This window comes from Rhinoraja longicauda, chromosome 35 (assembly GCF_053455715.1).
Source record: "Rhinoraja longicauda isolate Sanriku21f chromosome 35, sRhiLon1.1, whole genome shotgun sequence".
Taxonomy (NCBI): Eukaryota; Metazoa; Chordata; class Chondrichthyes; order Rajiformes; family Arhynchobatidae; genus Rhinoraja; species Rhinoraja longicauda.
Window position 1 is genome coordinate 15,876,686 of NC_135987.1, and position 27,006 is coordinate 15,903,691.

Consider the following 27,006-nt stretch of genomic DNA (forward strand, 5'->3'; position numbering starts at 1 on the left):
GATATTCTATTGTATACGACATTCACTCACACACAATGACATTTCCTCCTTGATTTCATCCCGCTGTGGAGAGTGGAGTTTGCAAATTATAAGTGTGGGGGATGAGGTGATATTCACCATGAATAAAATGAGAGGATAAAAGAAGAACTGACTTTATAAGGAAATTTCACAGCTAATGCTGACCAGACCTCTACACTCTGTTTAGAAACTACTCAAGTGTTCAAGGTCCAGGTACTTCATGTGCCTCGTTAAAAGTCATTTGGATTATTTAATCATGTATAATTATGACATGCCCTGCAGTTTCCTTGTATGTGCATCACATTAGCATGGACAGCCTGGAACTAATTTCTGCAAGTGGTATTCTGACACGTAAAAGCCCTATTCACTTTTAGTGACTGGGGGACTGGAGTTTTTAGATAAAATTCAATCGCACGGTGCTTTACTCTGTTGCAGCATATCAGCCATCAGAGAAAAAGAATATTTGAAGACAATGACATCAAGCCATGCACTAAACTCATAGTTTACCAGACAACAGTGATCCTTGCCTTCTTGCATGCTTGGGAGACATGGGCCACTTACAATGCACCTCAAAACATTGGAGATATGTTCACCAATGCAGCCTCTATGACATTCTACAAATTCATTGGCAGGAAAAAATGAATCAATGTCAGCAACTTTACCACATGGCCACATTTTCTCCAACACCAGAGAAGCAAAACAGGCACTCTTCTGCATTCTCACCATAGCAAGAGGTTTCCTTGAGAACTGAGAAAACAGCTCAAGGTTATCTCTTTGAAAACATATCATATCCTCATTGACTGTGGGAATCGCTGTCCAGACCTCTCAAAAGGGAAAAGAAACATCTGGCAAGGCATTGGAAACGTTGTTTTTTCATCAAGAACATACAGAAGCCATGCAAAAATAGTGGATGCATCACTGCACCTCCAAAGATACTCACTTGCCCTGTCAAGTACTTTCTGGGGTGGAAGGTGCTTTACTTCCTCATCGTCCACCCTGGGTAGTTCTATGGAATTGGCAAAATTTGCAGTTAAGTGTCAACTATAGTACTCTGAAGCACCAATTGCCACTTTTGATTGTTGTAGTTGACATATGAAAGAAAGAAAGAAGTACCTTCTGTCTCAGCTGAGTATGTGCACATCCAAGAGAGGCTTCAGCAGCTGCAGAAACGAATAACCTTGGACTAGAGGGACTGCTTCAGAATTAGAAGGAGAATCTGAATAAGGGTCCCGACCCAAAACACGCTTTGTCCTATCTCCCCCCTGATGCTGCCTGACCCGCTGAATTTCTTTACCACTTTGTGTTTTTCTCTAAAAGGATAATCTGTTTGAGGGAGCTTATTATGTTTAAACTGGCTGCTGAGTTTCCCACGTTACAAAAGAAAATGCTTGTACTGACTGGAAATGTGTTATAGAAACGTATTGTTTTTTCTCAAATATGAGCTCACCATTATTTTAAATCATGAAGTAAAATATAATTCGCTAAATTGGTATATATATAAGTATAACCAAATGACATTGCAAGGAAACTTGTCAAACTACAACGTTTTTTGTTTTTTTAATGTAAAATAACAAAAAAACTCAATTTTTTTGCTGTTAAATGGAAGAACATGAAAATTGACTGTTGCATTGATGGAGATATTAATCCATTGAACACCCTTTTAAAATATTGGGGATGGGAACTGCTGAAAATGCTTTAAGCATTTACACAATAATATTCACAAAAAGTAAATTCAAGGTCACTAGGACTGTTCTATGTTAATGCTCATCCTGTTCTATGCTCAAAGGAACATAGACTAATATAAAAAGGCAAATATAATATGCTCTAGTGGATCAATAGAGGGAAGGGTGAGATTAAAGAGGGAATGTAGGTCCTAGGGGAATGCTGTCTGTTCAAAACAATTCTCTGGTGTAATGAGAACAGTCACACTCAATAATATTGATTGTAAAAAAAACAATAGAATTTATTATTCCCATAGAAAGCAACACACCCAGTCATTTTGTTGCTAAGTCACACTATGGTGATAATGATAGGGAAGTAAGCCGATTGATCACAGTTTAAATTTTGTCTTAAAATTAGCTTGAATTTTCATAAATGCTGTTGATTCAGGACTAATATGATACTAATGGGGTATACCTGATCCCTATAAAATACATGTTGTCCTGCGGTCAGCATGTTTCCTAATTTGCGTGAAGAGTAATTTTAATTTACAAGCTCCACACTGTTTCTGGTCTGCAAAGCATGGTACTTCTCCCTGCCAGTTACATAACAATCACTCCATTCAGAAGTACCTGCTCCTGTTCAACATTTCCTTCAGAAACACATTAGAGACCAAACTTGGCAGAGCGTGACTTGGCAGAAAAGGACACTTAACCTTTCCCCCTGTCATTCATTGGGGCTACATACTGTTCTTACAGTTAATTGTTACTCCATTAGTGATATAACTGGACAATCCAACAGTTTATCCTAACTTTTTAATTAAATTGATAGGAGCCACTGTGTTTACAAGTTTTGCTCTCAATCAGTTGATTCAACAGGAAGGCTAATTGTCACATTCCCATTTCAATTCTAGGCACAAGAGTGTGTCTGAACTGATAAATTGAAGTACCGGTGTTTAATACACTTTCATTCTGATGCTTCCAGCAGGAGGCGATTGCTTCCAAGAGTGAGAGTTGATAAAAAAAAGTGATAAAATCATGCAGAATGGAAACATACCCATCAGCCCAATTCATCCATGCCAATTAAGATGCCCATCTAAGCTAGTCTTATTTGCCCGCATTGACCTGTTTTGCTCCAAACCTTTATTATCCATGTTCCTGTCCAGATGCCTTTGAATTGCTGTTATTGTACCACTTCAATCATTTCCTCTAGTAGCTCAGATTCCTGGTAAATGTTTCCACTTTCATCTTAAACCTTTACCTTCTAATGTCCCCCCCCCCCCCCCCCTCGTTCTAGTTCTTGTGACATGAGCGGTGGCATCACTGCTACCTGGTGGTCCCTCTGAGTGTCATTCTGACTGGGAGTGTGTGAATGTGGAATTCTTCATCCCCAAGGTATACTTAGTACACAGTAAATGGAGAAAATACAACTGGGACAGTTTTCCATTGTATTCATTGTACCATCAGTTCATGCATTTGGATTTTTTTCAATTTGCATTTGCAGTTCTGGTTACTACTGGAAGGACGTGGAGGCTTTGGAGAGGGCACGGAAGAGGTTTACTAGAATGATGTATGGATTAGGGGGCATTGGCTACAACAAGAGCTTGGACAATCTTGGATTGTTTACTTTGGAAGCCAGAGGTTGAGGGGAGACCTGATAAGATATATAAAATGATGAGAGGCATAGATGGGGTATTTTATAGGACGGAATCTGTTTTGTTAAACAGAGGGTAGTGAGTGGAGGCAGATACAATAATGGATTTTAAGAGACTTTTGGATCGACACATGGATATGCAGGGAATAGAGGGATGTGTGCAGGTAGATAAGAGATGGTGTTGGCACAGACATTGTGGGCTGAAGGACCTGTTAACTGTGCTGTACTATTCTATTTTTTAGTGCTGCTATACTGCATTAGATTGTTCTGTTTGAATGAATGAATGAATGAATGAATGAATGAATAAGTTTATTGGCCAAGTACAGCAGCTCATACAAGGAATGTGCCTTGGTGCTCCGCTCACAAATGACAACACAAACATACAGTTAACAATTAAGAATAAAGCATAATCACATCAAAACAATAAGGATACAACATTACGGATACAAGGATACAACATTGTAACTTGTGGAAATTTACTTTGTATTCCCAAACACATCAGAGGTGCCATTTTTCAGATGAGAGTGAAATATGGGTCCACAATCTTTCAACAAAAGTTCTCCTGATACTTATTTCAGAAACTAGATTGTTAAAATGGATATTCTGGTTGTCACATTGTTTGTTGTGAAATCTCATAATTCCCTAATTAGCTGTTAATGTTCCTGCATTCTAACCGTAATGACACTTAAAGTACTTTGTTGATTGTGGAGTGCCTTGATGAAACCTATATTTGAGAAACGCACCTCATAGATTGAAGGCTTTATCTGTAAGTATAGAGATAAGTTAATATTTCTGGTAGAGAATCTTTTGTCTTAATTATTCTGATAAAGGTTTCATACCAAAGCTCTGATAAATTAATTGCATTAAAATATAATCAATCTTTTCCCCTTTCCTGTATTTGCATGTTTATTTCTCCTTTTTATCCTTATGCTAAATCCCCTTTGGTTAAAGTGTTTGAATATGATACTAATAATAGTGACCCCTATAAAGATGCCACCCCATTAATAAAAATTGATATTGTAAGACAGAAAATCCCTCTAGTTTAAAGACTTTACAAGATCCTATTAAAAATTTAGAGGATATAGAGGGTAAACAATACATCAAATGGCTGTCCTTTTCAAGGTATGTTTTCTGTCTGTATTTATAAATAATCTGAATGAAGTAGACACGAACACTGAAAATCTCATTTGGGGTCAGCTTTAGCTGAACTTTGAAAGCATTGGATTTCTCCCTGTCCTGTTCTTGCCTGGGACTGACCCAGCATATCATCTTCAAATCAATGCCTGGGTCCCTTTCTGTTTTAACCCAACTATCTATCGACCGGTGCTCACAAAAAAACCTCAGGCTTCCTTGATCATATTATATATCTGCTGAGAAATCAATATGGACAATTTTAAAATATAAGGGAGAAAGAAAAATGCCTCCATGCCATTCACAACTGAATGAAACCTTATCTAACAGGAGTTGAACAGTCACAGATGGCTGGTGAGCTCTAAAGGTGGCTCACCCGAGCTTGCTGAATCATAGTTGTATGAAGGCTGTGGATTTAAGCCCTGATCTAAGATCTGAGTACATCATGCAAAACGCTGCTTTGATGTCATATTGATGAATATTGCAGTGAAGGACCAGCAATCTTTCAGGTGACGTAGTAAAGTAATGTCTGCTCAAGTTTCCAAATTCCACAGATTAGTCTACATTCCTTGGCACTTTTTGACCTGTTCACTGCCAAGATTTTTTTTCACTATCGGCTACCCTGTGCCGTTTTTTTTTCTAGGTCAAGGACGACTCATCACACAGCCATAATGTGACACTAAGCCAAAATGAGGGGGTGGCACTGAGATGTAAACATTCTGACCCGAGCTTATTCTGGGGTGGCACTGAACAGGTTAAAGAACTGGAAATTCTGGAGGCTGGATTTGTGCAGCTCATGCAGACTCAGAACAAGGGTGGCATGTTTATACCACTGTAATACCCTAATTTTAAAGTAATCCATTGCAAGTGAAACACTGAAAATTTTGAGTGAGAAGTGATTAGATTGAACAGATAAAATCTGTTCTAAAGTTTATATTTTATTTTCATGTTGTTCTTCCTGAATATAGCCACAGTGTGGCAATATAATAAAGTTTCTAAGATAAAATTCTATTGATTGTCTAACTCTGCCAAGACTGGAATGGTCAGACTCATGACAAAACTGTGTCATTAAATTAATTCGATTTTCCTCTGCAAATGGCTCATAGAATTTCATATGCTACTACACAAAGCCAATTATTTAAACCGAAAGCATAATAATATTCCATTTATTAGCCATGGTTGTGTGCTTTATTCATTACAATTCTCAATCTTTTTGCCACGGTGTAAATTCTCCAAACCCATGGAAAGGAGGTTGGTTTACAATATAGTGTTGGAATGATTTAGTTCAGTCTTAGACCTATATTCCCCATTGGGGTTCTAGATATACTGAATGTATTCTTGTTTTCCATAAAAACCTTGGTAATGGTGTTGATATTAGTTTATTATTGTGAAATGTAGTGAGATACAGGAAAAAAAATCTTGTAGGTTATCTAGCCAAATCACACTAAACATGAGTAAAATCAAACCATACACAGGTAATGTAAAGGGAAAAATAAATAGAGTACGGTTTATAATGTTACAGTTGCAGAGAAAGTGCAGATTTTTTAAAAGTGCAAGGGCCGCAATGAGGTAAATTAGCAGATTGGGACTAAATCCTTAGTTTATAAGAGATCTATTTAATAGTCTGATAACAGCGAGGAAGAAGCTGTTCCTGAATTTGGTAGATCTGCTTTCAAGTCATTTTATCTTCTACACAATGGGAAAGGAAGGAATGATCAGGGTGTAAATGGCCCTTGATTATGTTGGCTGTTTTCCTGAGGCAGCATGAAGTGTAGATGGTCGATCGGGGAAAGCTGGTTTGCTTAATGGACATGGCTACATCCTCAGCTCTTTTCAATTTTTTGAGGTCATGGGCAGAGGAGCTGCCAAAGCAAATTATGATGCGTCCTGACAGGATGCTCTCCGGTGCATCTGTGGACATTGGTAAGAATCTGAAAATCTAGGTAAACAACAAACATCCACTGAGTCTCCTTTGTATATCCTGCTATTTATTTCCTGAAAAAATTCCAACAGATTTGCCAGGCAAGATAATCCCTTCACAAAACCATGCTGACTTCAATAGACAATAGACAATAGACAATAGGTGCAGGAGGAGGCCATTCGGCCCTATCGAGCCAGCACCACCATTCAATGTGTTCATGGCTGATCATTCTCAATCAGTACCACGTTCCTGCCTTCTCCCCATACCCCCTGACTCCGCTATCCTTAAGAGCTCTATCTAGCTCTCTCTTGAATGCATTCAGAGAATTGGCCTCCACTGCCTTCTGAGGCAGAGAATTCCACAGATTCACAACTCTCTGACTGAAAAAGCTTTTCCTCATCTCAGTTCTAAATGGCCTACCCCTTATTCTTAAACTGTGGCCCCTTGTTCTGGAGTCCCCCAACATTGGGAACATGTTTCCTGCCTCTAACATGTCCAACCCCTTAATAATCTTATACGTTTCGATAAGATCCCCTCTCATCCTTCTAAATTCCAGTGTATACAAGCCTAGTCGCTCCAGTATTTCAACATATGACAGTCCCGCCATTCCGGGAATTAACCTAGTAAACCTACGCTGCACGCCCTCAATAGCAAGAATATCCTTCCTCAAATTTGGAGACCTATTTTATCATGTGTACTCGGAAACCTCATACTTAATAATGGTGATGTCATCTGCAAACATGGAAATGGAGTTAGAATAGAATTTGGCTGTACGGTCGTGAGTGTATACAGACTATGGTACAGGGCTGAGTGTCCATTACTTGTCCACTTGGCATGAACCTAACCACATTTCTACATCAATTTAAATCTCAGCTGATGCTGCACTTCTTTGAAGTCAAAATCTAAATTCAACCTATTCCATCCACACCATTGCAGATGGGCAGGTTAGATTTAAATTGGGGCTTTATTTTTTCTTTAAAACACCCTAATTAGTTGGGCACAGTATGTTGCACACATTCTCAGTTATTTTTGCTGAGTTTTGTGGTTCATTGTTAATAGGTTAAGATAAACTAAAGACAAATAACTTTTTTTTGCATTCATCCAAAAAAGGAACTACTCTTCTATTCTTTAAACTCGTTATAATGTTCTAAATACTTCAATCAGATCACCTCTCAGCCTCTTCATCTCCAGAAACTACATTAAAAATGTCATTGTATTTCCTTAACCTGCATTCTACATTTCTTTCTTTCGGCGTCTGTAGTCTTTTCTTTCTTTCTGGACCTATTGTCTGGGAATTATGTGTTCATACCCCAACTGGGAATTGAGAGCATAATTTCAGTGAACCATTAATGTAGTACAGAGAGATTACTGCATAGTCAGACTGTTATCCTTCAGACAAAACAAAAAACGATCCTGTGTAGTAAGGAACTGCAGATGCTGGTCTAAACCGAAGACAGACACAAACGCTGGAGTAACTCAGCGGGACAGGCAGCATCTCTGAAGAGAAGGAATGGGTGACGTTTGAGAGGCCTGAAGAAGGGTCTCGACCCGAAAGGTCACCCATTCCTTCTTTCCAGAAATGCTGCCTGTCCCGCTGAGTTACTCCAGCTTTTTGTGTCTATCTTTGAAAAAAACTATCCTATTGTTTCAGGCTGGTTAATGGCCCACTGGGGAATTTTTAGGATTTGCCTGCCTCATGCAACCCACATTCATTCCTCAGTGAACCCCAGCTAAAGGAATTTAGTAAACTGGTATTTGTGATATTCTGTTTCACAATTGCTTCACATACCTAACAAATCGCTGCACTTAAACGTGATTTGTTATTTATAGAGCGCTTTGTTATATACAATGGTTCTAATCTCTGCTCATATTTCTTCAGTTTGCTCTCTCTTTTTCTTTCATTGTTAAAATCCAAGATTCTTAAGAAGCTCCAGAGGAGTTTTTTGAGGCATTGAGAAAAACTCATGGCAACTCACAGTTCTGTGAGAAACTTCATATATGCAAAGCAGAACCATTGACTGGAAATAATTAAGGCTATATTTAAAAATTACAGCCATAATTCAATGGTCATTAATCTTATGACTATTTAAAACTTAATTTCATTATTTGACTTTCAAAATGAGACTGTCAGATAAAAATGGCTTAAACTGAGTGAACTTCTCTTCAATTAAATAAAAAGGCAGATTGGTTATTGCTAATTGATTTTAATATAAATTTTTGGTTACAATTAATCACATAAGTTTTCAGCGTAATGTATAGGCTCACTAATTGACGGTATTCGAGTTCACAATGTTGAAGACCAGTCTTGAAGAATGAGGCATGGTTGGTGAAGCTCAGAACAAGATCTATCCACTGACATTATCCTACCGGATAATGAAAGGCCTAGATAGAGTGGACATGGAATGGATGATTCCAGTAATAGACAATAGACAATAGGAGGAGGCCATTCGGCCCTTCGAGCCAGCACCACCATTCAATGTGATCATGACTGATCATTCTCAATCAGTACCCCGTTCCTGCCTTCTCCCCATACCCCCTGACTCCGCTATCCTTAAGTGCTCTATCTAGCTTTCTCTTGAATGCATAATGGGACAGTCTAGAACCAGAGGGCACAGCCTCAGAATAAAAGGACGTATCTTTGGAATGTAGATGAGGAAGAATTTCTTGAGCAAGAGGGTGGTGAATCTATTGAATACATTGCCAGCTGTGGATACCAAGACATCAGGCATTTTAAAGGGGAGATTGATAGGTTTTTGATTAAGAAGGGTGTCAAAGGTTGCAAGGAGAAGGCAGGAGAATGGGATTGAGTGGGAAAAATAGATCCCTGATGGAATGATGGAGTAGACTTGATGGGCCGAATGGCCTAATTCTACTCCTATGTCTTATGTATGGTCTAAACCCAGTTAGCGATGTATCACTGCCACTTTGTCCCTTTGGGTAGCACTCTCTTTCGTAAGTTGAAGCCCCACTCTAGAAACTTAAGCAAATAAAGAAGGCTAGCACTTGACACAGTACTGTATTCTTCAAAATACTGTCTTTAAGATGGAACATTATACAAATAAAGGTTTGCTTTTTCGGTGAAAGGAAAAGATCTTTGTCCTCTGGATCTTCAATCCACTACTCTGGATAAAGGACTGTGCATTCACCGTGAAGTTCAATTTTTTTGCAGTAATTGTCAGAGAAGAAGTGGACAGTGAGGAAGGATATCCAAGTGTACAACTGGATCTAGATCAGTTTTGAAATCGGGCCAAGGAATAACAAATGAAGAAGGGTCTCGACCCGAAACGTCACCCCTTCCTTCTCTCCCGAGATGCTGCCTGACCTGCTGAGTTACTCCAGCATTTTGTGAATAAATCGATTTGTACCAGCATCTGCAGTTATTTTCTTATAATAACAAATGGATGTCTGGTATGTCAAACCAGGGCAGGACTTTGGTATGCAAAAAACCAGGACACGACTTACACAGTAAATGGTAGAACCCTGGAGAGTATTGCAGAACAGAGAGATCACCCGATATCACCTTCTGGACCAATTTACCATGTGGGATCTTGTCAAAATCCTTGTTAAACAATGTATACCACTTTGCACCCATCAATATTCTTGGTCACCTCTTCAGAAACTCAACTACATTCTTGAAACACAATTTTCCAAACACAAAGCCAGAGTGAACATTCCAAACACAAAGCCAGAGTGAACATACTTTGCCATTCCAAATGCAGATAGATTTTGTCTCTCAGAATTCCCTTCAGTAACCTGCCCACCATGATATTAGGCCTCCTGGCCTATAGCTCCCAGTCATGGCCTTGAAACTCTTTTTAAATAAAGGCACAATATTAGCCAAGACAGAATCTTTTTTCCAAGATCGCAATTTCAAATACTGGAAGGTGTAAGTTTATACTGAGAGGGAAAAAGTTTAAAGGAGAAGGGTATGGCAAGTTTATTTTTAAGAGACAGAAAGTGATTGGTTTATGCCATATGGTGCCAGGAGAGGTTATAGAAGCAGATATAATAACTGTCTGAGTAACGACTCACCCATTCCTTCTATCCAGGGATGCTGCCTGTCCCACTGAGTTACTCCAGCTTTTTGTCAAGTCAAGTCAAGTCAAGTCAATTTTATTTGTATAGCACATTTAAAAACAACCCACGTTGACCAAAGTGCTGTACATCTGATTAGGTTCCAATGGGGAAAAAAAAAGAAACATACAGTAGCACGCAAACAGTTCACAGCGCCTCCTCAATGAGCCTCAAATGCTACGGAGTAGAAATAGGTTTTGAGCCTGGACTTAAAGAAGTCGATGGAGGGGGCAGTTCTGATGGGGAGAGGGATGCTGTTCCACAGTCTAGGAGCTGCAACCGCAAAAGCGCGGTCACCCCTGAGCTTAAGCCTAGACCGCGGGATAGTGAGTAGCCCCAAGTCGGCCGACCTGAGGGACCTGGAGTTAGAGAGGGGGGTTAGAAGATTTTTGATGTGGGGGGGGGGGGGGGGGGAGTGTCCATTTAGGGCTTTATACGTGAATAGGAGGAGCTTGAAGTTGATTCTGTACCGTACAGGGAGCCAGTGGAGAGAGGCCAGAATCGGGGTGATGTGGTCCCTTTTACGGGTACCCGTCAGGAGTCTCGCTGCGGCGTTTTGGACCAGTTGCAGGCGGGACAGGGAAGATTGGCTGATCCCAGTGTATAGGGAGTTGCAGTAGTCTAGGCGGGAGGAAATGAAAGCGTGAATGATTTTTTTGTGTCTGCCTTCAGATATAATAAACATTGTTTAAGAGCCATTTAGACAGACAGGCAGAGATTAGAGGGATATGGTCCATGTGCACGTAGGTGGGATTGGTTTAGAGTGGTATCATGATGGCATAAAATGTTGGGCTGAAGGGCCTTGTTCTTGTGCTGTACTATAGTATGTTCTAAGGTCTATGTTCTAAAACTGCATCCACGTTTACAGGTGATAAGAATTTGAAGCTGAGTGGCACTGAATTGCAGCCTGAAATAGCACGAGTATAAGTCCACCAGACTTTTGTTATAGACAGACAGCATCTCTGATGGGAAGGAATGGATGACGTTTTGGGTCGAGACCCTGAAGAAGGGTCTCAACCTGAAACGTCACCCATTCCTTATATCCAGAGATGTTGCCTCCAGTTAATCCAGCATTTTGTGTCTATCTTCGGTGTAAACCAGCATTTGCAGTTCCTTACTGGATTTTTTGTAATAAATGTTTCTGGAGAGTTTCCAAAGTATAATTTTCATCTAAGAGCCCTTGCATATTTGGACCGCATTGCTCAACTTATTAAATGGCATACATCGAATACAATTTGCTGGTGCTGCAGTTATACTATTTCACTGCATCAAACTAATGTATCAATAAAGGTCCCATTTTTACTTTGATGATTTGTTGTGGGTTTTTTTCACAAAAGCTTTTAAATATTTTTGTTTCCTGTGGGTATAAGCAATAAAAAGGTAGGCACTTTGTGGTAATTTTAATTTCTGACTGTCAGCCGGGCTTATTTGCTGGACTCCAGGGGTATAGGTCAGAAGTTTGTGGGAAGTTTGGCTCAGATTCTCAGTCAATACTCCAGTTCCAGAGGAAAGCTCAGGATGCAGACTACAGATTAGATCATAAACTGAAGCCCTGATTACCTATTCAGATATTTAGGAGAAAGTAACGGTGCAGTCATCCTAATTGTTCTCTCCCATTGTGCCAGTCCACCCCATTCCAAGTGTTGGTTCTTATACCCTCAGTGAAGGTTTCCCCACAAAACACATTGATGATTTGTCAAGCCCAAGCAAACCTTCAATCTACTACTAATTACTTTCAGTGGTAAAGGTTGACATTGACTTTCATTCCCCTGAATACTGTTTTCTAGAAATCTATTGTGCCTTGAAAACTTGCTTCCTTTCCACCACCACCTTTGGGCTGTTATCTCTCATTGCAGTATTTGTGAAAGAACAGGGGGTTGTATAACATCTTTCTTTTAACCAATATAATCAAAAGAGTAAATCAATGATCTTACCGAAGGTAGACACTAAATGCTGGAGTAACTCAGCGGGTCAGGCAGCATCTCGGGAGAGAAGGAATGGGTGACGTTTCGGGTCGAGACCCTTCTTCAGACTGAAGGATCACCATTCCTCACCATTCCTCCTCTGAGAACCCGTCACCCGAATCGTCACCATTCCTCCTCTGAGAACCCGCTGAGTTACTCCAGCATTTTGTGTCTACCTTCGATTTAAACCAGCATTTGCAGTTTTTTTTTTCCTAATGATCTCACCGATGTTAGTGAAATCTTTCTGTGTGCCAAACAAGGATGGTGCATAGCAACTATCACTGTACAGCAGTTGTAGTCTCAATGTTCATGCATTATTCGATCAGGTGGTGAATGAACGTCAATTATCCATGGCCTGCTTCCTTAAAATTCATGCTCCTGAAACTTTCCCCAAGAAACAAATATTTGGTAATAAAAAAAGGTCGGTTTGAGATTTTGTGTCAAAGATGTGCATTACCTGTCTGATACCTGCATCCAGGATGTCTCTGAGCGGCTGCAGAACCTTCTCAAGGGTGAATGTGAGCAGCCGGAAATCGTTGTGCACATTGGCACAAATGATGTAGGAAAAGAGGTGAGGTCCTGTGAAGCGAATATAGACAGTTAGGCAGAAGATTAAAAAGTAGGACCTCAAGGATAGTAATCTCTAGATTACTCCCAGTGCCACGTGCTAGTGAGGGTAGGAATAGGAAGATAGGACCGGTGGAAGCATGACTCAGGAGTTAGTGCAAGGGGCAGAGATTCAGATTTTTAGACCATTGGGATCTCTTCTGGGGTGATTAAAAAAAAGAGGGACGGGGTGCATCTGAACTGGAGGGAAAGCAATATTCTTGCAGGTAGGTTTGCTGGTGCTACTCGGGAAGGTTTCTCAGGAGAGGCACAGGGAGTTGGAACCCGAGTAGTAGATCAGAAGGAGGCATTGCACATTATTCATATTATTTTTTATTTTATTTCATATTTCAGATACAGTGCGGAAACAGGCCTTTATGGCCCACAAAGTCCGCGCCGCCCAGCGATCCCCGCACATTAACACTATCCTACACACACTAGGGACAATTTTTTACATTTTACCCAGTCAATTAACCTACATACCTGTACGTATTGTTCTACACTTCAATATTACTCGGCACTTGCCAACCTTTTCTTCAGCACAACCCTATCAAATAACTTGATTTCTATTGCAATACTAAATGATGTAGCCAACATGACATAGATATATGACACAATATCTGTTCATGGGCGTCATGCTGTTGACATAAGATTGATTTAAAAACTCAGAGTATTGCAGCGCAGAAGTGGGATCTTCGGCCCAACAGGTCCATGCCAAGGTTTTTGCCCATCTATAATAATCCCATTTAACTGCATTAGGCTCATTTAAAAAAACTCATACCATGGGAAAAAGATTCTGATTAGCCTATTTATATCATTGTATATACCGCTATCAGCTCACCTCTCAGTCTCCTTTGTACTCGGAAAACACCCCAACCAGTCATAGCTCTCCCTGTAACTAAATTCCTTCCAACTAGTGAATCTCCTCTGCTCTCTCTCCAGTGCAACCCCGTTGTTTTTTTAGTGTGGTCGAACCAGTGTTTTGGAAAGTGGCCACATAACATCCCAACTTTCATATTCAGTTTTCTATCATATTAATAATCATATCCCTACTATACAAAGACAAGAATGTCATATGTTTTCTTCACTACCTGTAAACCTGACATTAATCTATGTTGAATAATTAAATACTGCTGTGCTGATTGCATCGAAAGCAAGAAGGGATAGGTTTAAAGTGAGAGGAAGGAGGAGAGATATGGCATGGGGTTTTATAGGGAAATTTCTTTACACAGAGAATGAATTGGAGCTCGCAACCAAAGAAGGTGGTGGAGTAGGGCACAGTCAAGAGACTTTTAGACAGATACTTAAAAAGGCATAGAAGGATTTGGACTTTATGTGGGGAAAATGGGATTAGCATAGATGAACTTAAAGATCAGCATATTATTCTACACTAAATTATTTACCTTGGCAAATGGAAAACTATCAAACTAATACATTATCCGATGCCTTTAACTCGTGTTCAGTCACCTCCTCAAGGTTGGGAAGCTCTGTCCTTCATCCTTCAAATTCGCCTAATGTGCAGTTTAGTTTAGTCTAGTTTAGAGATAGAGCGCGGAAACAGGCACTTCGAGTCCGCACCGACCAGTGATCCCTGCACATTAACACTACCCTACACACACTTATGCCAAGCCAATTAATCTACATACCTGTACGTCTTTGGAGTGTGGGAGGAAACCAAAGGTCTTGGAGAAAACCCACGCGATCACGGGGAGAACGTACAAACTCCATACGGACAGCACCAGTAGTTGGGATCGAACCCGGGTCTCCGGCGCTGCAAGAGGTGTAAGGCAGCAACTTTGCTGCTGCGCCACCGTGCCACCCTAATTATCCAATTATCCAATTGCAGATCCAATTATCTTTTGAAAAAGACCAATCTTTCCGCTATGTCACTGGATCTTAACGATAATTATTTTTCTTTATATTATTAGCATGGGAAAATGTAGAAAATGGAGAATGGGTCCACTGCAATTAAAATATTTTGGGTGCCTGAATTTAATTTTCTTATTATAGTTGTGACTGGAACACGTCTTGTACGCTTGCAAATTTATATATTTATTGTTCGTTTTACTTTCTAGTAAGAGCTGACATTTACAACAGAGAAAGGCCATTTACGTTTTTAAACTTGATAAAACTTTGAACTCTGACATGTATCATCCTAGTAACGTGCCTGGATTCTTTAAAGTATACCAATGCTTTCCTTGCATGAGATGCTAATTTTAACTTTTTTTCTTTTAACAGTCATTATGACTCATATGGAGAGTTTGGTCATTACTCAATCTGGGTACACAGTACTTCAAGCGAAGAATTAATAAGCAACCTCATGTGCAGCTACATCACAGACCAAGCACCTGTCAACAGCTATATACGTGAGTATGCATAGAAGTGCAGCAATGCACATGCCAGGGAACGACTTGTAGTTTATTAGGTTTGGTCAAAGTTGATAAAATATATAAGTATACTCTCACACCCCTCATCTGAAAAATTCGTGGAATATTCTTATAAGTTCCAAAGTGCTACCTGCATATTTAGGCCCAGTTCATAATCTTTTCCCTAAGTGTTCAGAGCCTTGTTTTGCGCATGACTTAATTTTATCCATGTTAAGATCAAATGCTGGGAATGACTCCAATTTTACTCTTGCACTTTGCACAGAGCATGCAAAGTGGAAACAAGTATTTTCATCAATTTGGTCTTGGTCTTCACACATATGATGTTCAAGTATAGGAACGAAAGGAAATTTAAAATTGAACTTGAAATACCATTCCCAGCTATCATGAACTATGCTTCGTCTTTGTGGCGAATCTGCAGCTTTCCTTACTTATGGCATCCAGAGCCACATGTTGTGAACCATTTGAGAGCACTCTAATCTGCATTTATATCTCTGTCATTTCCCATGCGCATCATTTAACCAAATCTCAGTCCTCATATTTTTAGCTAAACTGAAAGCTGCCTCACCAATGCCCCACAGTGCTGAACATTTTAAATATGCTCATTGGGTTGCAAAATTCTTGGCATGTCTGTTCTTCTTAACTCCCGCAGCTTTTGTTAAGCAATCATTCTCTCTAATATTTCAAAATTCATGTAACAAATGTGTTAGTTCCATGCACAGTATGACCCTCACAACCTTTTCATTTGTTTTATGTGTAAATAATTCTAAAGTAAGTGTTCAGAGCTCATATTTCAAATGGCCAGTCTTTTTATAGTTTCTTTCTTGAGATGGAAGTTCAGTGAACTTTATTTATGAATGTTGGAGAATAACGTACGTTGTATTCTAATTGGAGGATAAATTAAAATTGGTGATATTGAGGCGGAAGATCCTGCTGTGCATTTGTATGACGTGTCCCTATACAATTTAAAGTTTTATTATGAATAAATTTTGGTTAATAATGATTAAAATGACAATGATGATGGAAGAACAATACATATGATACCCATATTGTTTTATAATCAGGGGTTATATTAGGTAACTGGTGAATAAGTAGGGATGAGAATTTAAAACCTGTTAATAGTATAAAGCTCCAGTTAAATGAACTTTCAGTTCGCTTAAAGTTTTGCTTTAAGGCGGCACAGTGGCGCTGCAATAGAGTTGCTGCCTTACAGTGCCAGAAACCCGGGTTTGATCCTGACTACGGGTGCTGTCTGTATGGAGTTTGTACGGTCTCCCTGTGATCACGTGGGTTTTCTCTGGGTGCTCCGGTTTTCTCCCACATTCCAAAGACGTGCTGGTTTTAGGTAAATTGGCTTTTGTGTAAGTTGTCTCCAGTATATGTAGGATAGTATATGTGTGATCGTTGGTTGGTGTGGACTCAGTGGGCTGAAGGGCTTGTTTCCACGCTGTATCACTAAACTGAGCTAATTTTATTTCTCAGAAATATTACAGCTAATTTTTGTGGATTCACATATTGTCATGTATTTTATGGATGTATGAGATATCTTTAAAAGCATCAGTCGTTCTGTCATCCTTTAAATTTATGTAAGAGTGACAATGATAACACAGTCAGCTAGTGAGTTGGGGTTGGGCAGGGGTTTGGACAAATGGTCTATTGGAAAAGAGAATTTACTTAAAGAGAGGAGTAAACAGAGTTAAGAATGAACGGCAGCAACTTCTCTTAATAAATAAAAGGGATCATTTTGCTGAATAAATGTTCTGATTGAAAGATGGTCATGTACAGGTGTAAGGCACAGAATCAATCTCAGACATGCACAGTGAAGCTGCCAGACTTGATTGATAGGAAAATTAGCCAATTATTTCCACTGCGACTGAAAATATTATTCACATTCTGGGCAGTGAGTAAGTGCTGCACGTGAACACTTGTTACTGCGAGAAGCATAAAACTGCAGATGTTGGAAGTCTGAAATAAATAAAAACAGAAAATGCAGAAAATACTTAACAGTGCAACCAGACAGGAAAGAGAGAAGACAAAAAAAATGTTTTGTTGATTTGTGGAATCAATGAGGTATCCACAGATGCTGCCTGCCTGCTAAAGTATTTTGCAGGATTTTCTGTTTATATTTCAGCTCCTGCTCTGCCACATTTTAAATAATCCAAGCCTATTTGTTTGGGATTTAGACTCTGATCATCCTTGAGTGCATCCATGCGTAAGAAATCCATCTTTCGGATGATCTATTTTGTATGGTGTATTGTAGATATATTGAAATCTATGTGTCCTTGTATTTGTTATGATTCCCTTTGATGTGTATAGGGATCTTGGGCTCCCATTATAAGTTATAAGTTTATAATTTCCTGAGAGTGGCAAAACAAGTAAATAGAGTTTTTTAAAAAGGCATATGGTATGCTTCCTTTCATAGGTCAAGGCATTGATTATAAGAGTCCGGAAGTCATGATGCAGCTTAAGAGGACTTTGGTTAGGCTGCATTTAGAGTATTGCGTGCAGTTCTGGTCGCCCCATTACAGGATGGGTTGAAGCTTTGGAAAGGGTGCAGAAGAGGTTTACCAGAATGATGCCTGGATTAGGGGTATTAGCTACAGGGAGAGGTTGGACAGATTTGGGTTATTTTCTCTGGAATGCCAGAGGTTACGAGGAATGTCTGATAAAATTCTCTAAAATCATGAGAGACATAAATAGGGTAGACAGTCAGAACCCTTTTTCCCAGGATGGATAAATCAGATACTTGACGGCATAGCTTTAAGGTGAGAGGGGCAAAGTTTCAAGCAGATGTGCGGGGCAAGATTTTTACACAGAGGGTTGTGAGTGCCCGAAATGTACTGCTGGGATTTGTGGTTGAGGCAGGTACGGTAGAGGCCTTCAAAAAACCTTTGCACGGGCCTTTGAATATGCAGGAATTTAGATTCTGTTAGGCAGGTAAGAGATGGTCTTGGCATCATGTGTGGTGTTGTACTTCGTGGTCCGGTACCTGTTGTACCTTAGTGACTCTGGACGGACCACAAGTACACGTGTATAAAAGGTTACATTGCTGGAGCTCAACTCCAGGCTGTTTATTCCGTAGGCACCTGCATCCAGAGTGACCGCCTAATCACACCCATCACTTATATACACAGCCATACAAAGTAGTTCTTGGATACACAAAGTAGTCCCAGCAATATCACAACATTCCCCTTGTCTTATATATTACAACATCCCCCTTGTCTTATATAAAATTGGTTTCTTTACCATTCGAAGGCTAAAATATATTTAACAAACAAAACCAAAACACCATTGCTTTTTGCAAACAAAACCAATAACACAACTAAACACAATTAAACACAATTGCATTTTTCGCCATCATGGTGGTCACTCCTCTGCGGAATTTCACTCATCGCCGGGTGGTCACTCATCGCCGGGTGGTCACTCATCTCCGGGTGGTCACTCACTCCGTGTGGTCACTCCACAGATATATACATTTATACAAAAGCATCAAATATAATACATTAAGCTTTCAGTACACAGATCACTACACAGGTAATTAAACACAAAATATTCATTTTGTTCCATATCTTCCCCTCAAGAAGACGTGCTGTGTAGATCAAACGTAGTGTAGGCTCTAGATGCTCCACCACCATAATTTGCCTGCCACTGCTGGCCTCCCACTGCTGGGCTGGCACTGCTGGGCTGGCACTGCTGGGCTCCCACTGCTGGGCTGGCACTGCTGGGCTGGCACTGCTGGGCTCCCACTGCTGGGCTCCCACTGCTGGGTTGGCACTGCTTGTTGTAATATATAAGACAAGGGGGATGTTGTGATATTGCTGGGACTACTTTGTGTATCCAAGAACTACTTTGTATGGCTGTGTATATAAGTGATGGGTGTGATTAGGCGGTCGCTCTGGATCCAGGCGGCCTTGGAAAAAACAGCCTGGAGTTAAGCTCCACCATGATAACATCTTAAACATGTGTACTCGTGGTCCTTCCAGAGTCACAACAAAGGTACAACAAGTACCGGACCACGAAGTACAACATGGTGGCAGCGGCTTGGTGTTTCGCCTAGGGAGGGAATGAAGCATGCCCGAGCAGAAAAGGTTAAAAAGAAGAAAAAAAAAGAAGGAAAAAAAAAGCCCTGAAGGGAAACAAAACAAAAGAAAAGTTTCCAGCTCGGTACGGGACGTTTGGAGTGCATCCCGACAGGGCCAGTGTGAGTTGGTATAGTTACCTGCTCAGTAGTCGGCGCCGAGTTGCCGACGTGACGCTGCAAGCTGCTGGGGGCGGTGCGTGTAGGCCACGTCGCGCCCCAGCACCTGTGTAGGCCCGAGATTAGAAGCCTGCGACTGCTTCGCGGGGGAGAGACCGGGAGACCCGACACACACGGAGATGTGCGGTGACCGGGGAAGACCGGGAGACCCGACACACACGGAGATGTGCGGTGACCGGGGAAGACCGGGAGACCCGACACACACGGAGATGTACGGAGATGTGCGGTGACCGGGGAAAACCGGGAGACCCGACACACATGGAGATGTGCGGTGACCGGGGAAGGCCGGGAGACCCGACACACACGGAGATGTGCGGTGACCGGGGAAGACCGACACCCATGGAGGTGTGCGGCGACCGGGAGAGCCCCTGAGGAGACCGACACCCACGGAGATGTGCGGCGACCGGGAGAGCCCCGGGGGAGGCTGACACCCACGGAGGTGTGCGGCGACCGGGAGACCCGACACCCACGGAGGTGTGCGGTGACCGGAAAGACCGGGAGACCCGACACCCATGGAGGTGTGCGGTGACCGGGGAAGACCGACACCTACGGAGGTGTGCGGTGACCGGGGAAGACCGACACCCACGGAGGTGTGCGGCGACCGGTAAGACCGACACCCACGGAGGCGTGCGGCGACCAGGGGAGGCTGACACCCACGGTGGTGTGCGGCGACCGGGAGAGCCCTGGAGGAGACCGACACCCACGGAGGTGTGCGGCGACTGGAGGGGGTCGGCGACCGGAGGGACTGACCACCCGCGGAGGTGCGGCGGCCGGTAAGGCCGAGGCACTACAAACTTACCCAGGCGCGTCGACCGTAGTGTCGGGACGGCCCTGGGCCCGAGGCAGCGGCAGTGCGTTGGAATTGCGCGGCAGCTGCCGGGAGCACCTGTGGGCGGAGCCGGGGAGCACCTGTGGGCGGGGCCAGCGGCAGCGCGTTCGAAAAGTTGAGCGACAGCTGCCGGGGAGCACCTGTGGGCAGGGCCAGAGCGCACTGCAGCGGAGGCGCGATCGCACCGCGATTACAGCAGTGCCAGCCCAGCAGTGCCAGCCCAGCAGTGCCAGCCCAGCAGTGGGAGCCCAGCAGTGCCAGCCCAGCAGTGGGAGCCCAGCAGTGCCAACCCAGCAGTGGGAGCCCAGCAGTGGGAGCCCAGCAGTGCCAGCCCAGCAGTGGGAGCCCAGCAGTGCCAACCCAGCAGTGGGAGCCCAGCAGTGGGTGCCCAGCAGTGGCAGCCCAGCAGTGCCAGCCTAGCAGTGCCAGCCCAGCAGTGCCAGCCCAGCAGTGCCAGCCCAGCAGTGGGAGCCCAGCAGTGCCAGCCCAGCAGTGGGAGCCCAGTAGTCGCAGGCAAATCATGGTGGTGGAGCATCTAGAGCCTACACTACGTCTGATCTACACAGCACGTCTTCTTGAGGGGAAGATATGGAACAAAATGAATATTTTGTGTTTAATGACCTGTGTAATGATCTGTGTAATGAAAGCTTAATGTATTATATTTGATGCTTTTGTATAAATGTATATATCTGTGGAGTGACCACATGGAGTGAGTGACCACACGGAGTGAGTGACCACCCGGAGATGAGTGACCACCCGGAGATGAGTGACCACCCGGCGATGAGTGAAATTCCGCAGAGGAGTGACCACCATGATGGCGAAAAAAAGCAATTGTGTTTAATTGTGTTTAGTTGTGTTATTGGTTTTGTTTGCAAAAAGCAATGGCGTTTTGGTTTTGTTTGTTAAATATATTTTAGCCCTCGAATGGTAAAGAAAACAATTTTATATAAGACAAGGGGGATGTTGTAATATATAAGACAAGGGGGATGTTGTGATATTGCTGGGACTACTTTGTGTATCCAAGAACTACTTTGTATGGCTGTGTATATAAGTGATGGGTGTGATTAGGCGGTCACTCTGGATGCAGGTGGCCACGGAATAAACAGCCTGGAGTTGAGCTCCAGCAATGTAACCTTTTATACACGTGTACTTGTGGTCCGTCCAGAGTCACTAAAGGTACAACAGGTACCGGACCACGAAGTACAACACTGCTGGGCTCCCACTGCTGGGTTGGCACTGCTGGGCTCCCACTGCTGGGCTCCCACTGCTGGAATCGCGGTGCGATCGCGCCTCCGCTGCAGTGCGCGCTGGCCCCGCCCACAGGTGCTCCCCGGCAGCTGCCGTTCAACTTTTCGAACGCGCTGCCGCTGGCCCCGCCCACAGGTGCTCCCCGGCCCCGCCCACAGGTGCTCCCGGCAGCTGCCGCGCAATTCCAACGCGCTGCCGCTGCCTCGGGCCCAGGGCCGTCCCGACTCTACGGTCGACGCGCCTGGGTGAGTATTTAGTGCCTCAGCCTTACCGGCCGCCGCACACCTCCGCGGGTGGTCGGTCCCTCCGGTCGCCGACCCCCTCCGGTCGCCGCACGCCTCCGTGGGTGTCGGTCTCCTCCAGGGCTCTCCCGTTCGCCGCACACCTCCGTGGGTGTCGGTCTTCCCCGGTCACCGCACACCTCCGTGGGTGTCGGGTCTCCCAGTCTCTCCCCCGCGAAGCAGTCGCAGGCTTCTAATCTCGGCCTACACAGGTGCTGGGGCGCGACGTGGGCCTACACGCACCGCCCTCAGCAGCTTGCAGCGTCACGTTGGCAACTCGGCGCCGACTACTGAGCAGGTAACTATACCAACTCACACTGGCCCTGTCGGGATGCACTCCAAACGTCCCGTACCGAGCTGGAAACTTTTCTTTTGTTTTGTTTCCCTTCAAGGCTTTTTTTTTTCTTTTTCTTTTTTTTCTCTTTTTAACCTTTTCTGCTCGGGCATGCTTAATTCCCTCCCTAGGCGAAACACCAAGCCGCTGCCACCATGTTGTTCTTCGTGGCCCGGTACCTGTTGTACCTTTGTTGTGACTCTGGACGGACCACGAGTGCACATGTTTAAGATGTTATCATGGTGCAGCTTGTACTCCAGGCTGTTTATTCCAAGGCCGCCTGGATCCAGAGTGACCGCCTAATCACACCCATCACTTATATACACAGCCATACAAAGTAGTTCTTGGATACACAAAGTAGTCCCAGCAATATCACAACATGTGGCACAGACATTCTGGGCCAAAGGGCATGTTCCTACGTTGTACTATTCTTTGTTCTATGTTCTTATACTTTCGCTCTCTCTTTCCCTTGAGATATCTGTTCCTAAATGCTTCAATTATAATTAATCCTGGATATAATTCATCAATTCATCCTCCTCTTTAGATTTTGAGTTACCCATTGCTTTCAGTCAGCTTCTTGGCAGCTCTTCCACACCGAGTACTTGTTGGAGGGACTCCATGTGGTAATCCGTGACTCTGCTGTCAATGATTTATAAAGGCCTAGACTTCTCCTCATCTTTTGTTGAACACAGAACCAGACTGGTTGTCATTGTTTGCCCAGGAAATGTGTCCTTCAGAGATTACACTGATATTATTCATCTCCGGTCTTTGAAATTGAGGGCTATTGACACAAAAGGCCAAAACTGATTGATGCAGTCTGTGATGACAATTGGACATGTTAGCTCTGCTGTGGTAATTGATAACAGGAGCATAGTCCCAGTAATTTAATAACTGGACCTTAGCGTGATATGTTACCTTTGAATCAGCTGACTGATGTGAGTTGGATGTTTCTTTTTTTTGTGTGTTTTTGGGGTTGTGTAATCTGCCTATTTTAATGCTTTTATTGTTGGACTGTGGGTGACTGAATTTCGTCCAATTTGGATGACAAATAAAGCTATCTTGAATCTTGAATCTCTTGGGACTGAGGTGTACTAAACGAGTATGCAATATCTTAATTCATTTAAACCAGATTCCAACAACTTCTGCAGCATCTCACAAAGTGCAAGACGTGAACCTGAAAAATAATTGTAAAGATTCTATACTCTTTCCTGTGTTTTATCTTCTTAAATCTGCTGAAATCGCTAAGCCCTTCTTTGCTTTTATTAACATCAATAATCAGTACTATTTCATAATGGTCTGCATTAATGGCCATTTAGTTAACTGCAAAGTACAATGTAGTTTGTGCTACTTGGGAAATGTATACGAAACATAAAGGCTGCTGGCAACATTTTGATTCATTCGTGAGATTTGGATATCACTTTGAAGCCCAGAATTTATTATCCATCCCTAATTTTCTTTTAATTGAGTGACTTGTGAGGCCATTTCAAAGGTATTCAAAGTCAACACTTTGCTATCAGCTTAGTCACATGCAAGCATGACCTGATAATTACAACAGTAGATGTCAAGTACATTTATGAACCAGATGAGATTTTATGATACTCTGTTAGTTGCATGGGTGCCATACTTGATATCATCTTTTTAATATGAACACAGAAAATGTTGGAAATAGTCAGCAGATCAGGCCCTATTTGTGGGAAGAGAATCCGAATTGACATCTCAGATAGAAAACCCTTTGTTCGTATTGAAACATTAACTCTATTTCCTTTTCTACAGATGTGGCCTGACCTGCTGAGTATGTCCAATATTTTTTGTTTAGATTTTAGATTTCCAGCATTTTTTTTCTAATTTTCATCTTTTTAATACAGGATTAAATAAAATAACTGTATTCAAATTGAAAAGCTCTTGCAGTAGGATTAGAATTATGACCCCAGATTATTGGATTACTAATCCAGTTACCATTATGCTTTTGCACCCTGCATCAAATAAGCAGTTACTGTGTCAATGCCTTGTGTTGAAATCTATTGAAACACAACTTACATTTCTCTTTTGATGCTCCGGGACATATATGTACATTTTTAACATATTGTTGCCATTTCCAGTTCACGGTATTTGTAGGTATTTTTGTTGTATTTTAATAAATATGAATGACAGGACCAATGACCATTTGAAATTGAAGAAAGTACCAACAATTCACCAAGAATGGCGTTGAATGGTACCTCATAAGGCCGACCTTAAAGTCTGACTTTTTTAGTTTGTGTCTCCTTTCAGAGGATGATATAACTTAGTAGAGTTGTTTGTGTATATATTAAAGGTCCAGAGCATTAGTACTTATTGTATGCTCGCAAATATACTTGCCTCAACTATAAACATCTGATGTATCATTTTGTGTGTCAATATAAATAGTAAAGATGAGGGAGTGGGGGCTCAGAAAGCGGAAGTCATTAAAGAGACGAAGGGCATGTGAGGTATCATGGACATAGGTCGGGAGAGATTGGACCAGGGGGGGAGAGGATGGAGTCGAGATATGTCTATCTTTGATGTATCATTTCTCTCTGTGCTCTTTGTTGATTGCAATTTTATGTACTGGCTGCCAATTTGCATGCAATAGCATATTAATAATTTAAAGTAGAAAAGAAAAATATTATGTCATCAAACTAAATGCAAATATTTACAACCTTTGCAGGTTGAGCCACTTGATCCAGAAGAAACATGTCTCCAATCCCCAACCACCCATTCTCCTGATATAAGATTTGCCATCATCCACCTTATGTTCAAATGAGGACTTGCCATACTCTTCCCACCACCCAGATCAACCAATGTCCACATCAATTTTATTCATACACGATATATAAGTACAATTGGCCTTGATTGAGAAATCACACATCTGAGACATAGAAATGTATCACTACCATTCATTCATCATTGTTCAGTTTAAATCATGGAACTTCCTGTGTAGATTTCCAGTAGTTCAAGGTAGTTACCAGTACTTTCTCAAGGGAACTTAGGGCAAAAACTGCTCATGAGGGTCTCACCCAGGTCCTATACGAGAAGATTAAAAGCGGTATTATTTTGGAATTTAGTTCATGTATTGCACATATCATAACTGTTCGACACATTGAATATACTTTAGATGCATTTATTTTCTGGCTCTCCGGTTATAATTGCAATTTTTAAGGTTGGCAAAGCTGCAGAAGAACAATCTTATCGTGATTAATTGCTGTTAACTATTCTAAGCTGCCATTTGATGGGCCTCCATGTTCTGAACTTTATAGCTGGTAATGAAGCTGCACTTTACAATGATGTAATGTTCATATTGTCATGGTAACACATTATGCAGGCGAGTAAAAAAACTTGCTGATGGCTCACTTGTAGCATTGCATTCCTCATTAGGCCATGAGCTTGTTAAATTATCTGGAATGAAGTGTGAAAAAGACTATTTCCCCCTATAAGTGGAAGCAGCCACTCGTTCTGGCTGGTTGGCCACTCATCAATAGTATGATGCAGACTTTCTGTGAAAGTCGTTCTCCAGATTGTTGACTTTCCCATGTGTCCATCAAGTGTGCCCGATGGACTTGTGGTCAAAGGTGTTGGTCCGGAAGAACCTTTCCACGAACGACAGATGGTGCGGCAATGTCCAGCTGACTGGCACATTGCGTGGCATCTGTGCCAGGCCCATCCTTCGCAACACCGGGGACAGGTAGAACCTCAGCAGGTAGTGGCACTTGGTGCCCACGTGCCTTGGCTCTACACTCCGCCTGATGCAGCCACACACAAAGGTGGCCATCAGGATGAGGGCGACGTTGGGCACGCTTTTACCCCCGTTTTCTGCCGACTTGTGCATTGTGGCTCGTCGCACCCGGTCCATCGCCGACCCCCAGATGAAGCGGAAGACGGCCCGGGTGATTCCCCTGGCGTAGGAGGGGGGGACGGGCCACACTTGCGCCAAGTACAGCAGTCCCGAGAGCACCTCACACCTGATGACCAGATTTTTCCCCTGATGGAGAGGGAGCGCTGCTTCCACAGCTCCAGCTTCTTCCCCACTCTGGCTATCCGCTCCAGCCAATTCTTGTTACACGCCTCAGCCTTCCTGAACCAGATCCCCAGCACCTTCAAGAAGTCATGCTTGATGGTGAAGGGGATGGAAGATCGGTCGGGCCAGTTGCCAAAGAGCATGGCTTCGCTCTTCCTGCGGTTTACCCTGGCCCCCGTGGCCGACTCAAACTGGTCGCAGACGCTGATCAGTCTGCGGACCGACCCTGGATCCGAGCAGAAGGTATGTAGGTTAATTGGCTGGGTAAATGTAAAAATTGTCCCTAGTGGGTGTAGGATAGTGTTAATGTGCGGGGATCGCTGGGCGGCACGGACTTGGTGGGCCGAAAAAGGCCTGTTTCCGGCTGTATATATATGATATGATATGATATGATATGATATGATATGATATGATAAGACGGCGACATCGTCTATGTACAGGGAGGCCTTGACCTGAGTGCCCCCACTGCCTGGTAATGTCACTCCTCTTATGCTCGCATCCTTCCTGATGGATTCGGCAAAGGGCTCAATGCAACAGACGAACAAGACAGGGGAGAGAGGGCAACCCTGCCTGACTCCAGACCTGACGGGGAAGCTGTCTGATTCCCACCCATTAA

At 42.7% G+C, this 27,006-nt stretch overlaps 1 protein-coding gene across 1 annotated transcript in view; it reads left to right on the forward strand.

Moving 5' to 3' along the window:
• LOC144609965 (heparan-alpha-glucosaminide N-acetyltransferase-like) overlaps positions 1-27,006 on the forward strand; it is a 198,711-nt gene that overhangs the window by 14,576 nt on the left and 157,129 nt on the right. Inside the window, exon 4 of the mRNA XM_078428374.1 lies at positions 15,265-15,392. Within this exon, the coding sequence (XP_078284500.1) occupies positions 15,265-15,392 (128 nt within the window). The remainder of the gene's footprint in view (positions 1-15,264; positions 15,393-27,006) is intronic.